Here is a 27,727-nt window from a genome sequence, read left to right as displayed (position 1 = left end):
GTTAAACTGTTTGAATCTGTTCATTGCATGCTTATTCCTATAACATATATCCTTTCACAGTACTCCAGTGATCTGAACTATTTTCCAACTATTTACGTTATGTAATACTGTCCTAAAATGCTTTGAAAGCCTCTTGATGCCATTATGCTCAGTGTTCACACCCCTCATCAAAGAGAGGAGTGAAGTCCAACTTCGAAGGGATGCTTTTATGTAAATATCTATATATCTCAAGGAATTCAGTTTTGTGTAATAAATATTTAGGGGGATTGTTAGTATTTAATTAAACTTAATTTTTAGATAATAGTACATTGATATATAGTTGTAGGTTATATAGAAAGGGACTGTGTGTTACGGTAGTTTGCGTTTTTCAAGGACTTGGTTCATTTCATCTAAATTATCAAACTTATGTATGTAGAATTTTTCATAGTACTCCTTTTTATTCTTTTGATGTCCGCAGGGTTTGTATTGATATCTTTTGTTTCATTTGTGATATTTGCAATCTGCATTTAATCCCTATTTTTCTTTGTAAGTCTTGCCAAAAGTTTGTCAATTTTCTTGATCTTTTAAAAGAATCACTTGTTACTATAATTTTTCTTCACTGTTTTCATACTTTAAATTTTGAGTTCTGCTGTTATATTTATTGTTCTCTTCTGCTTGCTTTGAGTTTATTATGTTCTTTTTATGCATTCTTGAAGTAGGAACCTGGATAATTGATGTGACACTTTCTCTCTTTTCCAATGTATTATAAAATTTTCTCAGCCCTCCTTTAGCTATGTTCCAAAAATTTTGATATGTTGTATTTCGCTTTCATTCAGTTTAATGTATTTTTAAAATTCCGTTCAGTTTCTTTTTACTCACAGATTACTAGGTAGCATGTTGTTTGGTTTCTTATTGTTTGGGCGCTTTCCTGTGATCTTTCTCTTAGGGATTTCTAGATTGATTCCATGTGGTCAGAAATGACACTGTATGATTTAAATTATTCTAAATTTGTTAATATTTGTCTTACGTCTGAGGATATGATCTATCTTGGTATAAGTTTCTCAAACCCTTGGAAAGAATGTGTATTCTGCTGTTACTGGATGGAGTGGTCTATATATGTGGATTGATGCTGATTGGTTAGAGCATTGGATGATACTGTGTTTGAATTTATTTTTTCCTGATTTTCTGTCTACCAATTGTAGAAAGAGAGATGTGTAAGTCACCACTGTCGTTGTGGAGTTGTCTGTTTCTCCTTTCAGTTCTGTCCATTTTTCCTTTGCATTTTTTTTAAGTTTTGTTTTTCGATGCATACAGATTCAGGATTACTATGTCCTCTTGATGGATTGATTGTATCATTATATAATGTCCCTTTCTGTCTCCTGTAAATATTTTTTGCTCTGATGTCTATTTTATTGATATTAATATAGCCATTTTTGCTTTTCTTTGTAATCTTTGCATGCTATATCTTTTTTATTCTTCTACTTTCAACCTGATAATTTTACTTATTATAAATATTATAAAAGTATTTATTATAGTTTTATTTACTATAACAACCTGATAATTTTATTTATTATTTTATTTATTATAAAAAAATAAATTTTATTTATTATTATAAAGAGAACATATAGTTAAATCATATTTTTAAATCCACTCTGTTTTTTTTAAATTTTCTCTCTGTTTTCATTTCTGTTTTTTTGTTGTTGTTGTTGTTGCTTTCCTATGTACTATTTACTTTTTAAAGAAATTCACTTTGATGTATCTCTGGTATTTTAAGTGCAACTATTTGCACAACTTTTTTAGTTGTTGATGTAGGTATTATATTAAGTATACAAAACTTATAGTCTAGTACTGTCTTCATTTTACCAGTTTGAGTGAAGTATAAAAATCCTACCTCCTTTGACTTCTTTTTACCCAACCACCATTTATAATATAAATGTCTTAGATATTTTGACCACATATATTTAGAACACATAAGACAGTGTTATACCTTATCTTTAACTGTCAAGTATGAGTTAGAACAGAGAAGAAGGAAAGCCTATCATACTTACCTATACTTTTGCTTACTGTGTTCTTGCTCTCTGATGTTCCAAAAGGTCTTCTTTCATTATACACTTATGGTTTAGAGCACTTTTCTTTCTCCATTATTTTAGGACACATCTGCTGATAACAGATTCCCTTACTTTTTCAAAGCAGAAATGCTTTGATTTTCTCTTCAGTCCTGAAGGGTATTTTTGCTGGGCATAAGATTCTGGGTTGATAGTTCCTTTCTTTTAACACTTGAGAAATATTTTGCCACTTCTTTCTGCCCTTCATAGCTACTTCTGGCAATCTAATTGTTTTTGCCATATAGATAAAGTGTTATTTATTTTTCACTTTTTTCAAAATCTTTTCTTTGTATTTAGTTTCCAGAAGTTTTGTGATTAGTCTTGGCTTGGAATTTGGGGGGTTTATCCTGATTTTGCTTTTCACAGCTTGCTCTGTCTATAGGTTTATGCCTCTTGCCAAATTCAGAAAGTTTCTAGGAATTATTTCCTTGTCTACTTTTTCATCCCCACCCTGTTTCTCATCTCTTCCTGGGACTCTGATCACAAGAATGTTCAATCTTTCTTTATAGTCTTACAAGTGCTTGAAATTCTGCTTATTTCTTTCAGTGTATTTTCTTCCTATTGTTCAGACTGAGTAATTTTTATTGTTCTGTCTTCAAGTTCGTTGATTGTTTCCTCTGTTCTCTTCATGTCACTGTTAAGCCTACCCAGTGAGGTATAATTTTGATTTTTGTATTTTCAGTTCTAAAAATTCTAGTTGGTTCTTCTTTGTATCTTCTATTTATTTGCTGAGAATTTCTGTTTTCCTGATAAAGCTTTCTATTTTTTATTTGTTTCAAGCATGATTATAATTGCTTGCTGAACTATTTTTTTTTTACCAGAGCTGTTTTCAAACCTTTGACAGATAATTCTAACGTCTTCGTCCTCTTGGTGTTGGCATTTTTATTGGTCGTTTCTTTACAATCGGTTTGCAATCTTCCAGATATGTCATATAAAAAGTGTTTTCTACTGAAAGTTGGACATTTTATTTGTATTTAGAGAGAGGAAAAAGGAAAGTAGGACTACTACATATTTCCAGAAGTCAAGTCTGTGATTCTGAATATTATTTAAAATAAAATTTATATCTTTATTATATTTATATTTTCTAGTTAGGAAGAAATACTAATAATAACAAACTTGTTTATCAGAAATAAGTGTAAGTTTATGTAACAGTTTGAGATTCAAATAGAGTTGTGATTTATAAATACATATGCAAATGATTTTTAAGTTACATTCATCAATCCCTTATTCCCTCATCTGGAACTAAAAAAATTTTCTTGGGAGTAGTCTAACACTTTCTTCATACACATAAAGCATTGTTTTTTAACCAGACTTTTGCCTATTTCATTTCTCAGTCTGTTTTCTGTTTTCTTTTTCCATTATTCTCAATAAATACAGATGCATGTATGCATGTATATGTGTATGTTTATATGTATTTATTATGGATATGTATTTAATTTGTTCTATAACAAAATAATAACACTAATATAATTTCGTCATTTTATTCTATTCTTAATTTAACATCAAGTTCATTAACTAAAGTCTTAGGATAAATGTGATTTTTGATGAGCAAACTTTATACTATTTTATTTCAATCTTCCTTTTTGAAAGATTCGTACAATTGTATCAGCTTCATCAAATGTTCTTTGGGTTGTACAATTTATTATAAGGAGAGAAACATTCTAATTTATGTCATTTTAAAATTTCAATGCCAATGTTTAGAAATGTTGCATATTGTGTCTTTGAAACACAGTTTTAAAAGGAGCATAACTACTCAAGTCAGATATTTTTGGTTAGGTTGTCTTCTAGGGAGAAATCTTGGGATTATTTTTCACAGCCATTTCTGTGATTTTTCACATCTTTGTTTTGTGTTATATACCACTTATTGATATGCAAGCATAATACTATGAGTATGATTATTAAATTAAAATAGAAGTGATTAGATCCAACTAACTATTTTAAGAGTTATCTGTATTCTTTCCTAATTGTCTTTGTCTATGTAGCGACCTTTTTTTCTGATTCTGAATACATTGCTACTTTATTTTTAAAATTCATTATATTATCTATAGCATTTCTCATGTTAAAGTGCTGTGGTACCCTCCATGAGAAATGGTAGTTTTCATATTCCTAGTGGGAACTCTTGCTCTTTTGAATTCTCATCTGTGTTTTAGAATCTCAGATCTGGAAGGAATCCCAGAAGCTATTTTATGCCTAACTTATACGTGAGTGTAATAACTCTATGCCACACCAATCTCTATCCACTAGATTTTGTATATTTTTAAGAAGAAATAGTGAATGGATCTCCTTATGTAAAAATGTCAATGCCTAGATAATATGCTATGCAGAACTGTCAAGGCCATTGACACAAATTTTAAAGAAAATTTACAAACTAATGTTATGATTTCCATATATTTAAAATTTCTCTCATCAGTTTGTATCACTAAAACACATTTTTTTAGCTTTAGTATAAAGTGTGAACATATTACCAATAATTTTTTGCCCCACTGCTTCTTTCAAAGGCTTCCTGAAGAGATTAAAACAGTAATACGAACTAATATAAAATTGTGTCATCTTCATTTATAGGATAGGTTGCACTGAATATAAATACTCAACATATAAACAATCATAATTATGCTGAAACCTAAATAAGTTTAATTTATTTCACATAGCAAATGTTTCCACATTAAGCATTATAGGCCTGAAACAATCACTCATTGTGTACAAAATGAATTGCAAACTTATCAGGTGTTTAAGGCCCTATCTGAAATACCCACTTCCTTTTTATCTCTCATTCTTCTGTATTCTTATGAAACATAGTGTCCTTAACCAGGCCATGCATATGATACCTGCATGCCTATATGCAATTTGTTTGTTTAGTCTAGAATGCTCCTTATGTGTATGGTCATCTCCATTTGGAGCATGTCTTCCATAAAGCCTTTGCTGGCCAGTTCTTTCTTTGTGCAACTGAGGTAGTTTCCTTTTGCCCACACTATACCTAACTCATAGTGACTTTCAACATGGTACCAGGGACTCTTCATTGCCCATATGTGATTACATTACTGAATTTTTGGAAGGCAGAATTTGTTGTCACATTTTCCCTTCTTCTTTTTTTAAAAAATATATTCCAGAGCTAAGGGCTTTGCATAGTCTGTGGTGTTTACTAGATACTTGTGAACGCTGGGTTTTGTTCTGCGTTACATAGCTACAAGTGGAGAAAAGGATTTTTCATTCCTTCTTTACACTTCTTAGCACAACTTTCAAGAAATCCAGGGAGACCTAAACCATTTTATTACTTGCACCCAGAATTCTGAAAAATTAAGAAATAAAAGAACAAAAATGTCTTTTTTTCAATCCAGTTATTTAATTTGCGACTATATCTTGATAATATTTCTGGTTTTATTTTTGAAAATCCTTTCAAAAGTCTTAATTAGAAACTTTTGTTCCACAGTTCCCTCCTCATCCCATGACTTTATTGATTAGCCTACCTCCTTAGCTATAAACATCTGTGTCTTGAGCAATTTGGTCCCAGTCATAGCACGACAAAACACAACTTGAAAAGAATACTGGTCTTTGTAACAGGTTATATCATGGGCAGTAGAACACTTGAATATTGGATGGCTCCTCCCAAAATGCTTAGCTAGGGAAATAAAGTAGAATATAGTTACTCTGTATCTGCAGGGGAAAAGAAAGGCCAAGATAAATATTTTCCCTCACTTAGACACAGCAATAATGTAACTTAAGACCATCTGACTTTTGATCCTTAAGTTAAACAAAAAGATTCATTTTATTATTTCATTTATTAAACTGCAAAATATATTTTACCAAAATTTATTATTGAAACAAATTTCATGGTTATCCTTGACCTACTGTAATTCTCTTTTAAAATTTGTATTTGAGCAAAGTTATAGTTTCTTATCCAAAAGCAGAGACTTTTATTTCTTGAATCCATTTTTCTGTTACCTTAATAATTGGTTTTTAGGCAAGGCACTTATGCTTTGATTTATTTTTTCTAAAAAGTTATCAGTGTTACTAAAGATTAGCCATTGTTTACCCCAGTTAATAAATTTTCATTAAATTGCACTAAAATGAGTTTCTATGTAAATAATTAACCTAGTGAAAATTGTTTTTCACTTGAAAACAGAATGGCATTGAAGAACTTGATGGTGTCCTTACATCCATATTCAAACATGAGATACCATATTATGAGTTCCAATCTCTTCAAACTGAAATTTGCTCTCAAAACAAATGTGAGTATTTTCCTGCTGCATCAATTATTTTTTATATCACATTCCATTCTATGTAACTGTTTAATAAATGTTATAACCAAAAATATAGGTAGCTGCTCTGCCGATGAGATGATTTAGACAACTCCTGACTCCTGGTGAAAGGGTACATTAGTACAAACTTCTGAATGTTCGTTTGGTAATTTTTTTTTAATCTCAGGCCTTAAAAATGCACATAACTTTTGCAATTAACAAGCCTACTTCTTGACTTTTACTCTAAGGAAATGTTTGGGCAACTTCATTTATGATAAAAATTATTCATCATATAATTGTTTATAATAACCAAAAAGTGGAAATACTTTACAAAGACAAGTAATTGATTATACCTATTTTCATACATCTATTAATGCAACCACCAGAAATTAATATTATTATAAATTTATTTGCTTGCCATGGTGATGTTTTCATGTATACTTACATGAATAAAAGGCAGGCTATGTAGCAGAGAGAGAGAGTGATCATCTGTGTAAAAAAGTACATGTACATTTAACAGCATATGGTCTGGACAGGTGTGCAGCTAGTGTTCACGGTAGTTGTGTTTGGGTTGTGCAATTTCAAATATTACATCTTGTTTCATCTTATTGAATCTGTATTTTCTACAACAACTATGTATTATATATGTGGCTTAAAATATACAGATATCAAGAAAAGTATATATAGGAGCTATACATGAAAAATTATATTTCCAGATGTCATCTTGAGATCAGTAGTATATTTTAGAACTTTTTTTTGTTGCTGCATAGTTTGTTGACATACTGTTTATAATTCATTTATATGCCGGTTATGTGTGAAACACTAAAGTAGAGATGTAATGGGGAATATGACAGACATGAAGCTAAAGAATATAAGTCTAATGTTGACATAATAAAAATTAATGAGCAAGGTTTTATTTTCTGTAGGGTTTCTGTGCTATTTAAAGCAGTTTTGTCATCAGCCTGGAAGGCTTCAAGACGGCAATAAGAAAAGAGTAGGAGTCCTAAGGCACAGCTTCTTGTGATTCACCTAGATATGTAAGAAGCTGCATAATGGTGAGGTTCCATTAGGAAGAAAAGCCAATGGTATGCTAGCTGTGAATAAGTACTCTTGTGAAATTAGTGACATTTTATTTTTGTTTCCAATATATATTTTAACAATATGTAATTCACTTACAAAACTAAATACTAGATGAGAATGGAAAAGGAACATGATATGATTCTTTACATACAACACATAGTTTAATTGGAAAAACAAATAATAGACATGTATTTACAGAAAGAATCAATGAGATAAACTTTGTGGTACTGATTATATTAACAATAGAATTTTAGATAAATGGTACATTATTTTTCAGGGTGTGCTTCAACAAGGAAGTGGAATTTTACCTAGGTCTTAAATAATTATAGTCTCCAAAAGAATGAAAATAATCTTCTAAAGATAGATAATTGATTATGTAAATTTTGGTGCATCTATTAATACAACCATCAGAAATTAATGTTATTGGAAATGTATTTGCTGGCTTGAATGATGTTCCAAAGTATACTTAATTGAATAAAAAGCAAGCTGGGTAACAGGTTAGTTCTATTTGGAAATTATCTCAAAAGTCTTAATTAGGAACTTTTGTTCCACAAACCGCTCCTCACCTCATGGCTTTATTAATTGACCCGTCTTCTCATCTCCTATAATCGTTTGTATCTTGAGCAATTTGATCCTAATCACAACCTTCATTCAAGCTAAGGAACCAATGAAGACAGAGAAAGGAGAAAGGAATTCTAGGCAAGAGAAAGTGCATACAACGGTATGAAGATGGAATTACGACACAGTTTTACAAATTTCCTCAGCATTATATTTGCTTAGGCTTTTGGAATCGAAATTGTGGAGATGGAGAAGATGGCATGGTTTTGGTCTCTTGGTTTTACACATAAAGAATTCTAGATAAGGTTAAAACTGCCTCTCAGTATACTGTTTAGGTTGTGGAATATGAATTTTAGAGCTAAAAAAGCTAAGACAATTGTGGCCCCTTATTTTTATAGATGGATAACTCTGGATGGGTTATATCAGAGCCCCTGAAAATGTGAATCTGGTTCAGCAGGGATGGGGTACATTCTAAGTGTTTGCCTTTTAAGAAGCTTCCAGGTGAAACTGATGCTGCTATACCTCAGACCTCTCACTAGGTACCAAGACTTTAGAGCAATTGTTCTCAAACTTCGCCGCATATCGTAATCACCTGTGTAGCTTTTGAAACATCCTATGCCCAAGCCATACCCTAAACCAATTTATTAATCTGGGAGTAGGTCCCAGCCATCAATAGTTTTTAAAGTTTCCCAGGTGATTTTAATGGGCAGTCAAATTTACTAGCCCCTAATTGCTTCAATGTACTACAGACCAGCAAGATAATTCTTCCTGATATTGAATTTTGACACAGAAAAAAAATGTTATAAAGATAACAGTATATGAAAGTTTTGAACCATCACTATAATTAATGATAATTTTGTATCTGAAAAAAATTACAAAATTAAAAATAATTTTAAAGCTAAAAATGAAAAATTTACTGTAATCCAGATAGCTCATTCAGAAGCATTATTGCTGGGTATTATTGCATGACAGATGTTATAAAACCTATATATAACAGAGCCAAAGAATCTCCATAATATTAAGCTCTAATTTCTAATTAAAATACAAAATACCATAATATATGTAATAAGAATATGCAATAAAGACATGAATATGACTGAGCTAGGGTTTTGCTTGCCTCCTTGACCCAGTAGTCTCAGATCAATGTCAGCTTCAGAATATCTAGTCTTTAAGGCTTTCCACCTGTGTTTCATAATGTTCACGCTGATAAGGTTTAAGTTACCTTTATACATATATTAATCAAGGGAATTGGAGAGAGAAATGGTGGGTTGTTGAAGAACCTACTAGAGGCATTCTGAGAGGTAAATTCAGCAAACCATGAATTAGGTGTAACCCCAGGTATCTATCCCTGAGGACAGGTCTCTAATTATTTGGTGAACTATTTTATTTATTAAACAGTTATTACTTATTTCTCTATATCTTAGCTATGGGAAATTGAGAAATTGAGTCACTCTGAGAGAACATAATCATAAGGAATTGAGAAAGTATACATTGAGATTGACCTACCCTAAGGATTTGTCATGGAATTACCTGCAGATACCTATGGTTCTTTAAAAGTTTAGAGTGAAATGCTGTATCAACCAAAAATTTTATTATTGCCCCATCTTCTCTTTAAAGTTATTTTGGTAAATTCTGGGTTTAGTTTCCTGCCACTTCACTTATAGTAAGTAAAATACCATTCCATGTCAATATGTCTTAGTCATTTTTTATTCCTCTACACAATACACTCATGTTTTCTTGCATTATAGGGGTGGGCGGAAATAAGAGGGAAAATACGTAACAAATAACATTCTGCTATAATGTTCTCTTACCTTGTAATGCTTCATTTTTGATTTAAAATTAGTGCTTTCCATTGACAAGAATTTTCCATACAAAGAAGTTCTCTTGAGGAGTAGAATGTTATCAGGTTTCTAAATAAGCTTGATGTATTAATGCAATACAGGACTTTTGAACACGCGAGTCATAGAACTAATTCATGAACAACTTTCTAGTGTGAATCATCAGCAACTGTGAAGTCAATATAAAAGATTGTGATAGGCAATTTTGAGCTGATGTATACCGTACTTGAATAGAAAATACCAGAGTACATCACTTGAAGTATGAATATTATTTTAAGCAACTTCTCTTTTGGTGGTAGATTTATATATGAACACACATACTGTGAGTTGTCATTAAAAAAATGACTTGGTGTGATGGTGAAGTGGAACAGCACACTTAGGCAAACACAATTGTTTTAGCCCCTCTGTAGTTCTCACCTAGTCTGAGTTTCAAGCCTGCTGCAGAGTCTCATAAATCTCACTGCAGCAGATCCGAGAATTTTCGTAACTCTTTTCAGAGTCCTTCCAAAGCCTGGATAATGCAGAGAATCTCCTGTCATGGACAGGAAAAACACATAGTTTAGCTTGTTTTTATTTTTACTTTTTACAATCTACACATTTAACAAAATTGCATTTGTACCTCAAATTTATACCAAAAAAAAAAAATGCTTGTTTTTAAAGGGGCTACAGTTCCTGATTTAGTTATCATAAGTGGCAATTAATTTATGAAAAATTAAACTAGGTTATTTTTTCCCAGAATATCTACCTTCACTTAGAAAGAACTGGTTCAGTAGAACCCATGCCAATTTATAGAAAAGCATGTCACAGCGTATATTCATTTATAATTGGTAGCAATATTTTAATCTGAAAGAGGGCAGCAGATGATCACCCAGGATTGTGAAAGTATTAACTCAGAATATTATCTCCAAATATATCTTTGAAATATGGAGCATGAACTGGATATTCAGTACATCATGTGGTGGTAACTGTAACTCGAAGACTTGTCTGGGACTAGTAATATCTTTAGGTTCACAGAAAATAGATCATTTACTAATTCAGTGGAAGAGAACTAAATGTCCATTGGATTGTCTTTTTTATATCATTAAATAATTTAAACATGCAGAAAAATATAGACAATAATATAAAGAACACCCTGTAGCTTTGTCAGATTTTAACACTTTGCTTCAGATCTTTTTTTCTTAACAAATAAAACATTATGGATCTAGTTGAATTTCTCTATTTCACTTTGTGATTCTATACCTCGAAAAAAACCCATCATTTTAATTAAATTTCTTGACAATCATTCCTGTGCAGTCCTTCATCCTTTCATTATGTGTGTTTTCATGATTAACATATATTGTTGTACAATTTTGTAAATTTTATATAAATTACATCATACTTTTTCCTTCAACTTATTATTTTTTATTCATATAAATTTTTTATCTATACATGTATATATGTAGATCTAGGTCATCATTTTAAATGTTCTATAGGATTATTTTGGTTGATTACAGCATAATATGTATCTGTTCTACTAATAAATACTAGTGTTGTTTTTACATTTTTTTTATCATTGCAAGTAATGCTACAGTGAACAATCTTGCATATGAAACCCTATGCATATATGTAATAATTTCTCAGGCGATACAATTACCTTGAAAACCCTGGTTAGACTTATTCCTCTTTATCTTATGAGTTTGTTAACATCAAAAGTCTTATTTAAAAATTATATTTTTAAATTATTTGTGGCTGCTCCTTTTCTTGATACCTGTGGGATGGAGCTATGTATCAGTGAAATTTCTGTTCTAAACAGATATGTACATATGTACAGTGCTAGATATTTTCAAATTTCTATCAAAAGTGTTTGCACTGATTAATAATTTCACTAGCAGTATTGTGACATTGCTCCACATCTCTTCTACGTTAAGAAATGTAAAGCTATTTATTTTTGCCAATGTGACAGCTGTTGAGAATCTCACTCTTTAAATAATATTTTAATTACAAACATAGTTGAGCATCTTCTGTTTATTAAGTTGATTTTTCTTTAGTGAATTTCCATTTAATAGGCTTCATTTATTTCTATTAGTTGTTATTCTTTTCTTATTGAAGTTTGAAAATGCTTTTTTCTTTTTCAGTGTACCTATTTTAAATAGTAACTATTTGTCAGTTTTTCACATTTGCAAATGTGTACTTAATTAGTGGCTTGTCTTTTATACGGTATTTTATGTGAGCATGTGATTAAAGTTTATAATAAATCTTGGTATGTATTAGAGCTGGACCCTACTTTGTCTTTACATAATTTTTGTTCCACTTCCTTTATTTGTCCTATGGTATTTAAGATCAGTGTGTCAGTTTTCCATGAAAAACTCTGTAAAATTGAAATAAAAATGTAGGTTAATATGGTAAAAAAAAAAAAAAAGCATGATACTTTATTTGGGTCTGTTTACAACTTCAAAAAATATTGTATTTTATAAAACTTTTGACAATCTTTGTTACATTTATTCCTAATTATCTTAGGGTTTTGTTAACATCAAAAATCTTATTTAAAAATTACGTTTTTAAATCATTGATGGCTGCCCCTTTCTTTGATATTTGTGGGATGGAACCAAATATTATATAATGTATCATGGCTCTACAGAGAAAGAAGACTTTTAACAAGTGAGGAATTACTACTCTCTAAAAAGAAAATTAGGAAAAGATAAAATCAATGCTGAGAAGATATTTATAAGAAACTTTTTTGAGATATTTTTCCAGTATATGAATTTTGCAAAGCATGAAGTTTTAGTGACCTGTTCCATTTGCATTTTAAACTACCTGAGAAGAAAATTGGAAGCTGTGAAGAAATCAATGTAAAAGAAAAAAAAAATGGGCAAGAGTATTTTTTCCGGGATGAAAAGTAATAGATGGTAGGGAAAAATGTAATCATGTAAATTCATTTCAAATTAGTCACAAACACATCATCATTAAGTAAATACACTAAATTGGGGATTGATGTATACATAAGACATTATACAAACTTCTAGTGATTAAATTAGAGATTTGGCATGTAATTGACTGTTAAATTATAGATTTTTCCACTCCATTTTTTTTTTGTTAATACAACCCACAAGTACAAATTTTCACCTCTTGCCAATAATAATTTTAGCATATTCTCAAGCTAATTTTATGAACTGATGATTCTGTTTGAATCAAATAATATAAAATAAAACAGCCAGTTTGAATCTTTCAATTTTTTTTTACCTGAGTAAGCAAAAAAAGATTTTTCCAAAATTGTACTATTGTTATTCACGCTTACAGTGTTTCTTCAAAGATTCTATATTTCCCCAAATGTGAAGTTTGAAAAGGTATGCTTACAAACATACTGTGGTTGGAGTCTGTGAATACAAAACAGGAAGGAAAAAAGAAGGGAGAGAAAGAAGGAAAAAAAATAAACAACAAGGTTGATACCAGGATGAGAATTTGGCCTTCTTCATCCTAGAATCACTCCGTAGACAAGGAATTACCTCTGGCCTGAGTATACAAGAAGCATAGATAGAGAAGACAGGACATTGTTACAGAGTCAAGTAAATCTGGCCTCAGGATGCAACCTAACACTGCGGATCACAGGCAATGTGCTATCCTGAGTCCAGCTTTAAGGAACAAGCATTTAGGAATGATAAGCCCTTCTCCAATTTTCAGTGACCTTTATAATCTCCTCTCAGCTCATTTCCATTACCATAACAACACATGTTCTGAAAAAGTAGAGGACTCTGTAATTATAGATGAAAAAGGTAAGCCTGTGGACGTAGTATTTTCTCCCAATTAGAAGCACCTTGATGTGAAAGATTATTAAGTGATCTTATTTATTCATTTATGTAACAAGTGCAAACTAAGTGCCACTCTTCTAGGTGCTCCAGGAACAGGCGGCCTGTATAGGAAAGTTCTTCTTCATGAAACTTTTATTTAAGTCATTGAGAGTAACAGAGTAATAAAACAGTAGCAACAAAATAAGACCATTGCAAATAGTGATAAGGGTTATGAGAAAAATAAAGTAAGAGGATAGAGAGTAAGTGATGAAAAGCCATGTGAGGATTTTACACATCGCTTAATATCATCTAATTACATAAGACAAAATATTACTCTTGCTGTTAGGCAGAGAATAGATTATGGTGTGTAAAAATGGAAACAGGGACACCAGATAGGAGACTGTCCTAGTAGTGGCAGGAGAGGCTTGAAGGTGACTGTCACCTGGGTGGTAGCAGTGGAAGTGATGAGACTTGCTTGAGCTTGGTAGATATTTGAAAGTAAGGATTGTGGGACATGCTGATAGATTGTAGGTGAAAGAAAGAGAGGACTGGTCTGTGTGTAACTAAATACATGTTTATAAAAATATAAATAAAATAAATATCAATGCTGTTAACTGAAATAGAGGTACTATGGCAAGAATAGTTTTGACAGTGTGATGACATTGTTTTGACAGTGTAATCAAAAGTTCTAGTTTGGCTATGTTAATTAAAATAGAATAAATTGGTTGGTATTAAGTATATAAGTCAAACACCCAGGAAGGAGCTCATATGTGATATTCACAGCCATAGCCTGAATGAGATTATTCTGCAGAGAGTGCAGAGCAGGGCAAAGGTCTGAGTCCTACACATTGTTGTATTTAGAGGACTAGGAGAGAAATTTCCATAAAGAGACTGAGAAGCAGCAGTCACTGAACGTCTCTTAAAAGCCAACTGAAGATAATATTTCTGAGAGAAGAATATGATCAACCATGTCATGTCCTTCTCCAGAGAGAAGTGAAAAAAAGCCACAAAATAACTTGTGATATACACAACACCATCCATTAATGCTAGAAATGTACCCCCATGGATCTAGGTACTCCCAATTCTTTGTGCCATGAAAATAATGTAGATATATTGGTTTCTAGTGAAACTCAGCATCAATAGGTATTATTTACAGAGCAAATGCCTGGGAAGATAAAGAATTAATATTCTGATACACTATGTACCCCAAACATATCAAGCCACAAAATATCTACAAACAGATGGGAATGCAGACTGATTGAGACAATGCAAAATGTTAATGAGTGGAGAGGAAAAAGAGCTATCCAGATAAAACGTAGAACAGGTCTATGTAAAATTTAAATTGACTGCTTTTTTGCTCATCTTCCAATGTAGTGAACTGCAGTTTCATTTGCTGTATACCCTTTCCTTATTTTAAGCACCTCCAGAGTTTGTATCAGATAAATAACACTGAATTAAGATGCATAAATATTGGGAAAGGTATGATTAGAAGCTATGGGACAAATTGTGAACAAGTCCATGTGAAATACAAAGGACAGAATAGCAGATGCATCAAAAAAAGTAACAGTTTAGGCAAAGAACTCAAAAAGTAGGAGAACACCAGCATCAAGAGGCAGATGATAAAGAGCAGACAAGGCTTGAAGGCTGAAGTAGTTGGCTGCATTATCGCCAGTCACTTTTTTTTTTTTTTTTTAAATTGAGACGGAGTCTTGCCCTCTCGCCCAGGCTGGAGTGCAATGGTGCTATCTGGGCTCACTGCAAGCTCCGCCTCCCGAGTTTACACCATTCTCCTGCCTTAGCCTCCCAGTAGCTGGGACTACAGGCATCTGTGACCACGCCCGGCTAATTTTTTATTTTTATTTTTAGTAGAGACGGGGTTTCACCGTGTTAGCTAGGATGGTCTCTATCTCCTGACCTCGTGATCTACCCGCCTCAGCCTCCAAAAGTGCTGGGATTACAGGCGTGAGCCACCGCGCCCAGCCCATCTCCAGCCACTTTTACGCCATTCCTGTCTGGCTAAGTATCAGTTTCTGACTTGAGTCATCTTGGAAGCTGAAAAGATGACCTTGAAAGATGAGAATTATTCATACATTCTCACAGAACAAACTTTTGACAATGACGGAAACCTGAAAAATAAGCATGTCCTCTATCTACCCATGACACCTGGTTTACTATAAGAAATTGTATTGCTTGTGATTATTATCTACAAGATGCAGATGGAAATTACTTTTGTAGGAATATAATAGGTAATGTTTAGTTGAAATATTATTCTAACAATACTGTTTTTCTAAAAATGCTATTGATTGCATATTTCTCTAAGAAATAAATTATTATAAATATTGTTTAGCATGTGATTTTCAATTTGTTTTGTATAAAGGCTATTTGGAAGTTAGCATGATGTGGACTTAAGTTGGGATTGCAATTTTAAAATATTTTTAAAGTAGATGATTTAATCTATAGTTACTGATTTGACTGATGTTTATTCCCTTTTTACTTTCATCTGATATTTACAAAGGTCTGTGCTGTTATTCTAATGGTACCTTTTATAATTGTCCATTTATATACCTTTTTACATCTTTGAAATTTATTGAGATTTGCTTTAAGTTCAACATATGATCAGTTCTTCTAAATAAATATTTCTTATGTACATTAAAAAATGTCATTCTTCAGTTGTCAGGTACAATGTTTTACATATTTCTTTATATTAAACTTGCTTTATTCAAATATTCTGTGGCATTATTAATTTTGAATCTCCTTATTCTACCACAGTGAGAAGTATGTTAAAATTAGCCCCTAAGATAATGATTTTGTTTCTCCTTATATTCCTTCACTTCCTTTTTATGCTTTATATATTTTGAGCCTGTATTTTTAGACACCTAAAATGTTTAACTATGTCTTCCTCATAAAAATCATGAAAGTATGACCTTCTAACTCTAGTAATGGTTTTTGCCTTAATTTTTTTGTCAAATATTATTATAGCTACCTCAGCTTTCTTGATATATAGCTACTATATGCGCGGTTATGTCTTTTTTCCTCCATTAACTTTCAAACTTTCCTCGTGTTTTAAAATATGCTCATTGTAAAGAGGATATAGTTTAATATATTTGTTTATGTCTGTGTTTTATTTTACCCATACTGTTAAGCTTTGTCCCTGAACTACAACATTGGGTTTACTTATACTTGAAAATTATAATTATTACTCATATATGTGAATTAATCCAGTTAAAAATGGGCAAAAGACAATGTAACATTTTTCAAAAGAAATAGAAGAAATGGCAATTACATATCACCAACAGATATATGAAAAAATGCTCAACATCACTCATCATTAGAGAAATGCAAATCAAAACCACAATGAAATTCCACCTCATTCCAATCAGAATGGCTATGATGACAAAGATAAGAAATAACAAATTCTGGGAAGAATGTGGAAAAAGAGGAACTGATGCACTGTGGATAAGAATATAAATTAGTACAGCTATTATGGAAAAGAGTCTTGAAGTTCCTCAAAAAATTTAAAATAAAACTACTATATAATCCAGCAATCGAATTACTGGATATATATCCAAAGGAAATGAAATCAGTATATTAAAAATATATCTGTACTTCCATGTTTATTGCAGTATTATTCACAATAGCTAAGATGTGGAATCAACGTAAATGCCCAACTACAAATGAATGGATAAACAAAATGTGTTATATATCACAATGGAATACTCTTCAAGCATAAAACAGAATAACATCCTGTCATTTGCAAAAACAGAAGAATCTGAAGGACATTATTTTAAGTGGAATAATCCAGGCACAGAAAGACAAACACAGCATGATCTCACTCATACGTGAAACCTTAAAAAGTTGATTTCATGGAAGCAGAGAGTAGGATAGTGGTTACCAGGGGCTGCAGATGGGAGAGGGCAGGGAAATTAGGGGTGATTGGTTGATGGGTACAAAGTTACAGTTAGGAAGAATAAGTTTTGGTGCTCAATTACACCGTAAGGTGGCTATAGCAAATAACAATGTAGTGTATATTTATAGCTACGTATAAGAGAATATTTTGAATATCATCACAAAGAAATGATAAAAGTGATGGAAATGATTATCCTGATTTGACCATTATACAATGTATGTGTGCATTGAAACATACACTGTACCTTATAAAAATGTATAATTATGTGTCAGTTATAAATAAAAAGTTAATTTAAAAAATGTTCCAATGTTTGCCCATCACAAAAAATAAAAATAGAACTGTAATATGATCCATCAATGCAACTTTTGGGTACATATCCAAAGGAAATAAAATCACTGCCTCGAAGACATATCTGCACCCCCATATTCATCGCAGCATTGTTCACAGTAGCCAAAATATGGGAAAAATGTGATTGTCCTTTGATGGATAAATGAATAAAGAAAATGTGGTATACATCTACAAATGAATATTATCCCACCTTTAAAAAAAGGAAATACTGCTGTTTGAAACAACATGGACAGACCGGAAGGGCAGTGTGCTAAGTGAGTTAAGTCAGACACAGAAAACAAATACTACATGATTACCTCATCTATATTAGAATCTTTGAAAAGTCAAACTTACGGAGAGTAGAATGGTGGTATTAAGGGGCTTCAGGGATGGGAGAAAAGAGGAGATATTGGTCAAAGGACACAAATCTTCAGTTGTAAGATGAATAAGTACTGGAGATCTAATGTCCAGCATGGTGACTGTGGCTAATAATAATGTATTGTATCTTGAAATGTACTAAAAGAGTAGATCTCAAGTGTTCTCGCTACAGACAACAGAAAATTATAAATGTATGAGGTGATGGGTATGTTAATTGTCTTGATTGTGGTAATCATTTTACAATGTGTACATATATCAAAATATCTCGTTGTACACACTGAATATGTACAATTTTTATTTGTCAATCATACCTTCATAAAATGTAAAAAAGATATGGGGCAAATATAATACACATAATTTTCACTTCTATTGTAGTATTTTCCATTTACTCTACTGAAAATGTATTTTAAAATATGTAAACCATGACAGAAGAGGGAAGTTTTTTACAGAAACTGTGAACGGAATGGAGAGAAAGTCCACTACTTTGTACATTTTGCAGTTTTATGTAGCTCTCTGTGAGGTTAACCCCAATTTTCTTGTCTATCCACTTTTGTTTAATTATTAGAACCAAGCCCCTATTGTTTCATTTATTTAATGCCATGGTTCTCAATCTTTAGCAGGCTTTAGAGTCGCTTGAAGGATATGTTAAAATTCAGATTGCTGCCATCTCTCTTCAAATTTCTGATACAGTAGGTCTGGGTTGGGTACAAGAATTTACATTTCTCACAAATTTTTATATGATGCTGATTCTACTCCTCTGTGAATCACCAGTGAGAACCACTGAGTGAACAGTAATTGATTGGCATCATTTTTATGTACATAAATCAAATTGACATAAATCAAATTAAAGTCAAGGTAGATTTTTTATTCCATCACTCTGTGTCCTTGAATTAAAATCATTGGTGCAGAGGCCGGGCGCGATGGCTCATGCCTGTAATCCTAGCACTTTAGGAGGCCGGGGTAGGTGGATCACCTGAGGTTGGGGGTTCAAGACCAGCCTGACCAACATGGAGAAACCCCGTCTCTACTAAAAATAGAAAAATTAGCCTGGTGTGATGGTGCATGCCTGTAATCCCAGCTACTCAGGAGACTGAGACAGGAGAATCGCTTGAACCTGGGAGGCGGAGGTTGCTGTGAGCTGAGATTGTGCCATTGCACTGCAGCCTGGGCAACAGAGCTAGACTCCATCTCAAAAAAAAAAAAATCATGGATGCAGAATGAAGTAGTCTTAGAGTGACTGTTCATCTAAAAATATGTTTTCCCATACCATTATTTAAAAAAAAAAACAAAACAAAAACTCAGAAATGCTTACAAAAAGTTTAATATACTCCACTTCATAGTAGGTATTCTTCTAGATACTGAAGGAAGGTAGAAGAATGTGGGATAAACAGGACACAGCCCACACTCTCAGAGGGCACAGAAGCCAATGAATGAGAAAACAAAACTACAAAAATAAGTGTCCTGAATACAGTGTGTGCCCTACGCATAGCACTTAACATGTGTTTTGCTTACTCTGTCAAACAGGTCTAAGCACTTTACTTACACTGTCATTTACTTCTTCACAATGATCCTGAAGTAGGTACCATTTTAATCTTCACTTTACAGATGAGAAGTTGCATACTTTGCCCAGATGGTAAGTGGCAGAGCTGGGACTTGGATCCAGGCAGCCTAGCTCCAGTGGCCACTTTGCTAGTCCCTGGACGACTGTGCCCCGGTACCCTATAGTGAGCAGGAGCTCAGGGTGTCATGGGAGCACAAAAGAAAGAGGACAGTCAGAGGAAACTTTATAGGGAAGATTATCTTAAATTTAAAGGAAGGTTCTCAAGTTTTTCTGCCTCATTATATAAATTACTATTATAATGAATAACTTATAACGACAAGTTTGAAATAACCTCAGATACTCTTTTCATTATTTTTACAATCTTAGAAACATTGTAATTTTTGTTTCGTAGTATATGATTTCCTTCATATCAGCCATTTTGTCTTTATGGGTAAATACTGCCCTTTAAGAGGAAGCCCTGTGTGGTTCACAGATTAATTCCCAGTCCCTGGAAGAATTTCTAGTGCTCAATAAAAATTTATTATATTAATTACTTAGCTAATGGTAACCAAGTGAACCATAGACTGAATAAAACCCTGGTATCAATAGATACAAATTAGTAATATTTGAGCTCCCCAAATAAAATGATTCCTCTTCGTTGGACTAAGGCACTAATTTGGATTGTCATTTTTTTTTTCATTTTATTTTGTTCTTCTTATTCATGGCATCTGCTATTAGCAGAATGAAAAACTGGCATGTGTGCCTTCTGAAATATGCTGCACTGAACTGTCTGTGCTCAAGTACCAAGGCACATATGTTTGTCTTCTCTGGGCCAACACACAAATTGTAGGTTTTTCAGGGTCAACAGTAATAGGCATCTATAATTATATCATAGAGTTAGGAAAAGAAACATAAATAGTATCTATTAGTAACTGATAACAGGAAATAGGCTCTCTAATATCCATTTACTTTAATTAGGAAAATGTTTGCATGGGTTGGCCTCAATTAGAAACACACACACACACACACACACACACACACACACAGAGGGGAGGTGGGGCCAAATGGGCTTTTTAATTAATGTCTTGAATAAGTTACGACTTAGGAAACTCCCTCTTTCTTTTGCAATTGTTATGCAGTAACTATCCTCAAACGTCTGAAATTCTTTGAAATTCTTGAGAGGTTCAGAAACCACTGTATACCACACCCTATTATTAATCCACCCTAAGAACACCTCCCTCCCCTTTCTGAAAGGACTCATTTGCTTACTGGATTCTGCCATTACCAAATAGTTATTTAAAAAAATGTTCAGGTTTGAAAACTCACATTGTATTATTCTGAAAAGGAAAGAAACTTAGATGTAGAACTTGTTTTTATGCCTTCTTTCTGTAAGTTATGGTTTACCAAAGCCACCACAGCATCTTCCTCACTGTACTGGTCAGGGTTCTCAAGAGAAATCAATAAAATGTGTGTATATATGTGTGTGTTGAAAGATAGATAGAGATAGGTTGATAGAAATATATGTTATCTATAATCTCTCTATAACATATAAATATATAAAGTATGTATTGAATACATAGATTAAATTATTAAATATATATGTAATAGATATTATAAATATATAAATAAATATTTATAAAATATAAATATTGGCACGTCTGAAATATGCAGAGCAGGTTGGCACTTGGGGCTTCCCTAATCATTCTCATATTCCATTTTCATTTTGTCTCTATAATACGTATATGACAGTGCTTCCAAAGGCATCTTAAGTTCTACCCACTCCTTTTACTGCCCATAAGATTTCTGAGATTTACCTCCTTGCCTTTGTGCATTTTATTATCAAATCATTTAACATTTTAAAAGAACAACTCCAATGCTCAAGACTAAAAGGTATTCCTTTTAAAATGCTGAAATAGTCCTTACTAATGAAGTACAGTTTCCTTGCCAGACATATTGATTTACTGCTTTGTGGCCCTAATTTCTTGAATGTCCATGTGAGACCCATCTAAATAAAGGCCAGCAGGTAGCATTTTACCTGTAAGGCATGGCTCTGTACCAGAGTGCCCAACCATCTGATCCCAACCCAGCCCATCTGGTTTATGCACTTTTACTGTTCAACTTTTCCTGGATCTTTTCCTGGTTCTTGGTTATTGTCTTGTTAAGACACAGCAGAGACAAAGTTGGTAATTTTCAAGAGGAATATTTTTCCAATGAATGTAGAGGAAAAGAATGCAAGTACATTTGTATAGAAATAAAAGTTTTAGAGGCTTCTGACTTGAACCAGGGTTTAGCTACAGATTGGATGGATTGGGGTAAACATGAAACTGTCCAGCTCTTTTTATTGCCTCAACATTGTCTGGGTTTTCTAGTGGAAAATGGAAAATAAACGTATTTAAATATTGTGAGATTTAATTTTAGTTGATATCAATTCTAGGAACTTCTAACAAACACTTCACATCTCCCTTTGCTTCCTAGAATTACCTCCACACATGGACTCCAAGCTCCCAGGCTCTTCGTCTGTGGCCTTAAGTCCTGCTTCAACCTTGTTTTACTCATTGCCTACTTCTCTCTGGCCATTCTAGCCCACAGCCCTATATAAGACGGCACTTCATAGTGTGTTCTCAAAGACTCTTTTTCTGAAATCAGAGCATCTTGCACCACCTGCCACATCCTTGTTCTGTTGATCTGCTCTTACTCAATCTGCCACTAAGTACCTTAAATCCCTACCTCTCCAATTCCATTTGTCAACCACCATGTTTTCTTCTTCCTTTTCCTCCTCCTATCATTATTGCTGCTAATTTTAGGGTGGATTCCATCCACTCTGGTATTCAGTAAGCAATGAGTCCCTTCTGGGTTTGAGGTCACATGCTCCATTTATTTCTCATACTTCTTGTCAACTCATCATGCAGATCCTTTGGATGACAGAATATCATCATTTTAGAACCCAATTTTTACAATTTTACAAAACTTTCAAATCTTAAGCATACAGATCAACAAAATACAGAATTTCCATCAAAAAATTTAAAATGTACAGTCTTTCAAAGAAATTATCTGAGAACAACAAGTAACTATTCATCTTCACCCAAAGTTTTTCCTGTTGTTTGTCTATGCCTGACAATAAAAATAAAAAACAGAGAATCAAGGCTGTAGAACTACTCTTTCTTTCTACTTGCAGGTTGGTTGTGGAAGTGGATTCTAACCATTCCTGGTTTGGATTTTAACTGAGTGGGCCCAGAACACAGAGATAGCCGGGGAGAAGGTCTCATAAGTCACGGACTTCAATGCTCACAGTTGCCTCCCGCAGCTCCACAGTTTTTCTGGCCTCACCCTGAGGAGCAGTATACAGGGGCCGTAGTTTCTCTCAGAGCCTCCCTGACTGTATGGAGGAGCAAAGAAAATAAGGCACCACAAGTCAGAAAATAACTGGCCATGCTGCAATGGGAAACCAATTATGAACTCCCTCTCCAAAATTAAAAGGGGCCTCTGGATTGCTTTAAAATGCATTTGATTCTCATTATTTGCAGTAGTTATGTTCTGTAAAGTAATCGAATAAGTCAGTGCTGAACCTTTGCTCCCAGGAGAAATATAGGATTAGGTTCCTGTGAGCTTCTGGTCACAATGTTTTCATCAATCAATTGATACATAACCTTGCTTTATGTGTGTTTCTGTTTAAAAATACCTTATTTAATATATACTGTTGATTCAAACTGAACTTACCATCAACACTGTAACTCATGCCTGAATGAATTTATCTAATACATGTATTTTCTCCATAAGGCACGCCACTGCTTTCAAGTGCTTAGAAATACTACACAGCACTTCAGCACTGTGCTTGGGGGCCATTTTAAACAGCTAATTCACCAAAATAAACCACAAAAGCTGTGGACAGTTGTGGCACCAAATGGACTGCAAACAGGACATTTGTTTATAGTATGAGAGCTGAAATAAGGAGGCATAGGGTTGCCTTGTTTGACCCCAGCTGGGAATGTGTGCTTTGGGTGACTCAAATTTTTCGTTGCTATATACATATGTCTGCAAATGCCTGGAAAAGTGTCTTAAGGGGTTACAAACAAATTTTAGTGAGTAAATGAATTTGCATAAACAGAATTCCCTATTAATGAGGACTAGCAGTACTTTTTGCATGGAAGAATACATTAGACATAGGTTTAATAACTGAGCAGATGTTGTGGTCATCAATTGAATATTAAGAAAATTAAGAGGCCTAAGTTCAAGTAGCTTGTGCAAATGACACTATGACTAAATACTAGAATTAAATTAAATTGTATAGATTTAATCCATACAATCTGGCTCCAAAGTCCTAATGCTTAAGTGCTACACTATATTGCTTATCATGATAAATAAATATTAAGTTTTAGAATTTTGGTATTTAAGTAATAAAAGGCATTATTTTGAAGTTTATTTAACAAGAAGAAATTAAGACTCATTTGAATATAGTGCAGATTAGGACCTAACCTATTCAACTAAAACATTTAAAAGAAAGAGTATCTTGTATGAAGTTTCCTGAGATAATTAACAAGAGAAATACCAAGTGGATGCAAATTCTAATTTTTTCTCTTATTTAAGAGAATATTTTAGTAACAAGAATTCAATTATAACAATTAATGAGGCAGGTTCAATGTTGAGTTTAATAGTAAAGTATATATCTATTTATGAATTTTCCACTGCTATATTTTATATAATATGAGAGGTAACAACAAAACTGTAGCATAGGGTTTTGATGGACTATTTCCTTTGTGCATTTTGTTTACATTATAAAGGTTTTAGAAGCATGATAACCTTGGCAGCGTTTTTTTGTTTCTTAAAATTCTAAAAAGAATTATATGTCTAATCTTTTGACAGAATTGGAAAAGTGACACTTCACATGTTACATAATGGTTCTCCTGTCAGAGAGCAGAAAGTTTCATAAACACAGCAATGCTCTGTTTTTACAGATCCACAGAAATAATAACATTTCATCAGGTTTCAAATCCTATTATGAAAGGAATAAAAATTATGTTTCTTCAACCTTTGCAGCTACCTTCCCTATTCTAATTGGTGTCTGATTAAAACCCAGGAAAAAATACCTTCCAGAGAGTTTCTTGACTTAAAGCATTTGTGGCATGGCATCAAGCCCAGAAGAATATCAGAAGTTCTATAATTTTGACCCCCAACACTTTCATCTTATAAATTAGGAAACTGAGGTCCACAAGATGAATTCTTAAGAACCACAGATTTAGTGGCTGAGCTGGGATTAGAATGCAGATTTCCTGATTTTTAATCTTCTCTTTATTGTGTGCTTTGTTGTTTTGCCCCAAAGGGGCCACCTGGTCATTCTACTCTGAATGAGTATTTACTATTCCAGATAAAATAATGATTTATGAAAACAAATGGATTACATGGTCATGAATTTCCAGTTTCAATACTCATCTTACTGTTAAATTCTTGTTTAATGCTCATATTCCAAACTTGAGTATATTTTCATTTTATTATTCTAGTGAGCTAGGTTAATCTTTTGAAAGCTTTGGTTTGATTACTTCTGTTTAATTATTAGCCATCTTTTGTAGGGATTGCCTCAAAAAGTTTAGGAGCAGCTCTGCACAAACAAATGTATGATTTGATTTCTTTGCTATGTGACAATTCACCTGTTTATTTGTATTTGTAAAGCAAGTGACATTGGACTTTTCTTTAAAAAATTCCCCCAGACATTTTATTCTATTCTCATGAAATTACTGTTTGAAAGACATTGGCTGAAACAACTGAAAACTAAAATTTTATTTGGTCTAGAAGAAAAATGAAAAGTAAATTTGTCACACCTTGGTTTGAATTATGGCTTCTCTATTTACACCTTGGTGATAAAAACAGAGGCAGTGAATCTAGATTAATTAAATGAAAATTGCCATGAAATGAAACAAATGTACACTGTAGATTAAACACATTCTAAACGTTTATTGTATCTCCTAAACAAATCTATTATTTTAATCTAACAAGTAAGACTGTAAATTGTTTGCAAAGTAAATGTGTACATTTAAGAAAATAACTACATAGTGTATGAACTAAGATGATTAAAGCAAATTCACAGTTTTCAAAAAAGCAATGAGATGGCTGTTTTCCATTGCATTAAAAGTTTACTGGAAGACAATTGACTTTGGTTTTGATTCCTTTGATTATTTTGCTATAAGTCTTCACCTTACTTCTGATAATGCCACAGCTATTATGTTGATGTGACATAATAAAAAGTAATTTCCATAACTTTTTTTTCAGCTAAGTGCAAAAGTATAGAATAATAACAAACCATCATTCATTTGTGTTTTGTTTTGTTTGTCATTGGGATACAGGTTACATTCATCATTTTATAGTGATATAAAATTAATGAATGTCTTCTAATTGATAGTTAATAATTATGAAAAATCAAACTCTTTAAGACATTGATATAAAAGTTGTAAAATCCAGATGGAAATTTCCACACTGAAGTTATTTATAAAAACGCTCACCTGTATTTTCTGTTGCAGTTAGTTTGTGAAAGAAAAATTTTATATAGAAATCTAGTATAACCCCTCAAAGAATTTCATGTTCATTTCAACTTTGGAAGGAAGCAAACTAGGTGGGGAGGTAGAATATAAAATTATTTCATAGATGAACTTACAGAATTTTTTTAATGTAGTGTTTGGTTAATGTCTAGGTACATTCAAAAGGAGTTATTACAGCATGTTTTTCTTTCTTTTTTTTTCATTTAAGAGGTTGATGTGGCTTTTTAAATTAAACAAGTAAGCTTACCTGACAAATAAGATTGGTGCATTAATGCTAGTGAGAATATGAGTTTATATTTATTTTAATATAGGAAATTGAGTGAGGGGAAGATTCTAAATTGCTAAAACTATTGATGGTTTCTTTTAATGAGATTGCCAATAAAATCAAAACATTAAATCCTACTACTTCTTATGCTTACAGATATTCATTTCAAAGAACTTCCAACTCTTCTCCACTGTGCAGCAAAGTTTGGCTTAAAGAACCTGGCTATTCATTTGCTTCAATGTTCAGGAGCAACCTGGGCATCTAAGATGAAAAATATGGAGGGTTCAGACCCCGCACATATTGCTGAAAGGCATGGTCACAAAGAACTCAAGAAAATCTTTGAAGACTTTTCAGTAAGTTTTTATTTTTTAATTATATCTCTGTATATTCTGTTTGATATTGTAGAAGAAACTGTAAGAAGAAAAAACCTATTACCTTTACCATTTTGTTTAAGAGTCTAGATAAGGCACTATTAGGCACATGAAAAAAGATCAATAATTGTGAGTTGCAGGAAAACAATTTGATGATAATTCAAAAAGTCTACCTAATAAAAAATTTATTTATTTATTTACTTATTATTTTATTTATTTATTTATTTTTGAGATGGAGTCTTCCTGGGTCGCCCAGGCTGGAGTGCAGTGGTGCTATCTTGGCTCACTGAGAGCTCTACCTCCTGGGTTCATGCCATTCTCCTGCCTCAGCCTCCTGAATAGCTGGGACTACAGGCGCCCGTCACCACGCCCGGCAAATTTTTGCATTTTTAGTAGAGATGGAGTTTCACCATGTTAGGCAGGATGATCTCAAACTCCTGACCTCAAATGATCTGCCCAGCTCGGCCTCCCAAAGTGCTGGGATTACAGGCGTGAACCACCTCACCCCGCCTAAAAAGTGAATTTATGTTGCTTAAATTTGTTTTCCTTGTGTGATTCCTTCTCCTCTTCCCTGTTAAGTCCCAATTCTGTCTTATGTAGGTTGAAGCCCCAAATTACAGAACACTTTTTGAAGAGTGTTAGTTTTGTAAGAATGTAATCAAAAGAAGATTTTAAGAAGGAGTGGATGCTATCTCAGTACATAAAACATACTTTGTGTTTCCATAATCATGTTTAGAAAAGCAATTGTTTTTCTATTTGTAACAAAGATATGCACAATTTGCTCCAGAAAGTGAATTATACCCTGATGGCTCTTTGGAAAATATAATGGGACAATGATTATGCTGGTAAATTA

At 32.8% G+C, this 27,727-nt stretch overlaps 1 protein-coding gene across 4 annotated transcripts in view; it reads left to right on the top strand.

Moving 5' to 3' along the window:
• LOC105486347 (B cell scaffold protein with ankyrin repeats 1) overlaps window positions 1-27,727 on the top strand; it is a 316,935-nt gene that overhangs the window by 99,463 nt on the left and 189,745 nt on the right. For all 4 annotated transcript variants that reach the window (XM_071093247.1, XM_071093245.1, XM_011749205.2 and 1 more), the window contains 2 exons: window positions 6,205-6,310; window positions 26,660-26,856. In XM_071093247.1, coding sequence (XP_070949348.1) covers window positions 6,205-6,310; window positions 26,660-26,856 — 303 coding nt within the window. The remainder of the gene's footprint in view (window positions 1-6,204; window positions 6,311-26,659; window positions 26,857-27,727) is intronic.

The sequence above is a fragment of the Macaca nemestrina genome, chromosome 3 (genome assembly GCF_043159975.1).
Source record: "Macaca nemestrina isolate mMacNem1 chromosome 3, mMacNem.hap1, whole genome shotgun sequence".
Lineage (NCBI taxonomy): Eukaryota > Metazoa > Chordata > Mammalia > Primates > Cercopithecidae > Macaca > Macaca nemestrina.
This window is presented reverse-complemented; position numbering and strand designations above follow the sequence as displayed.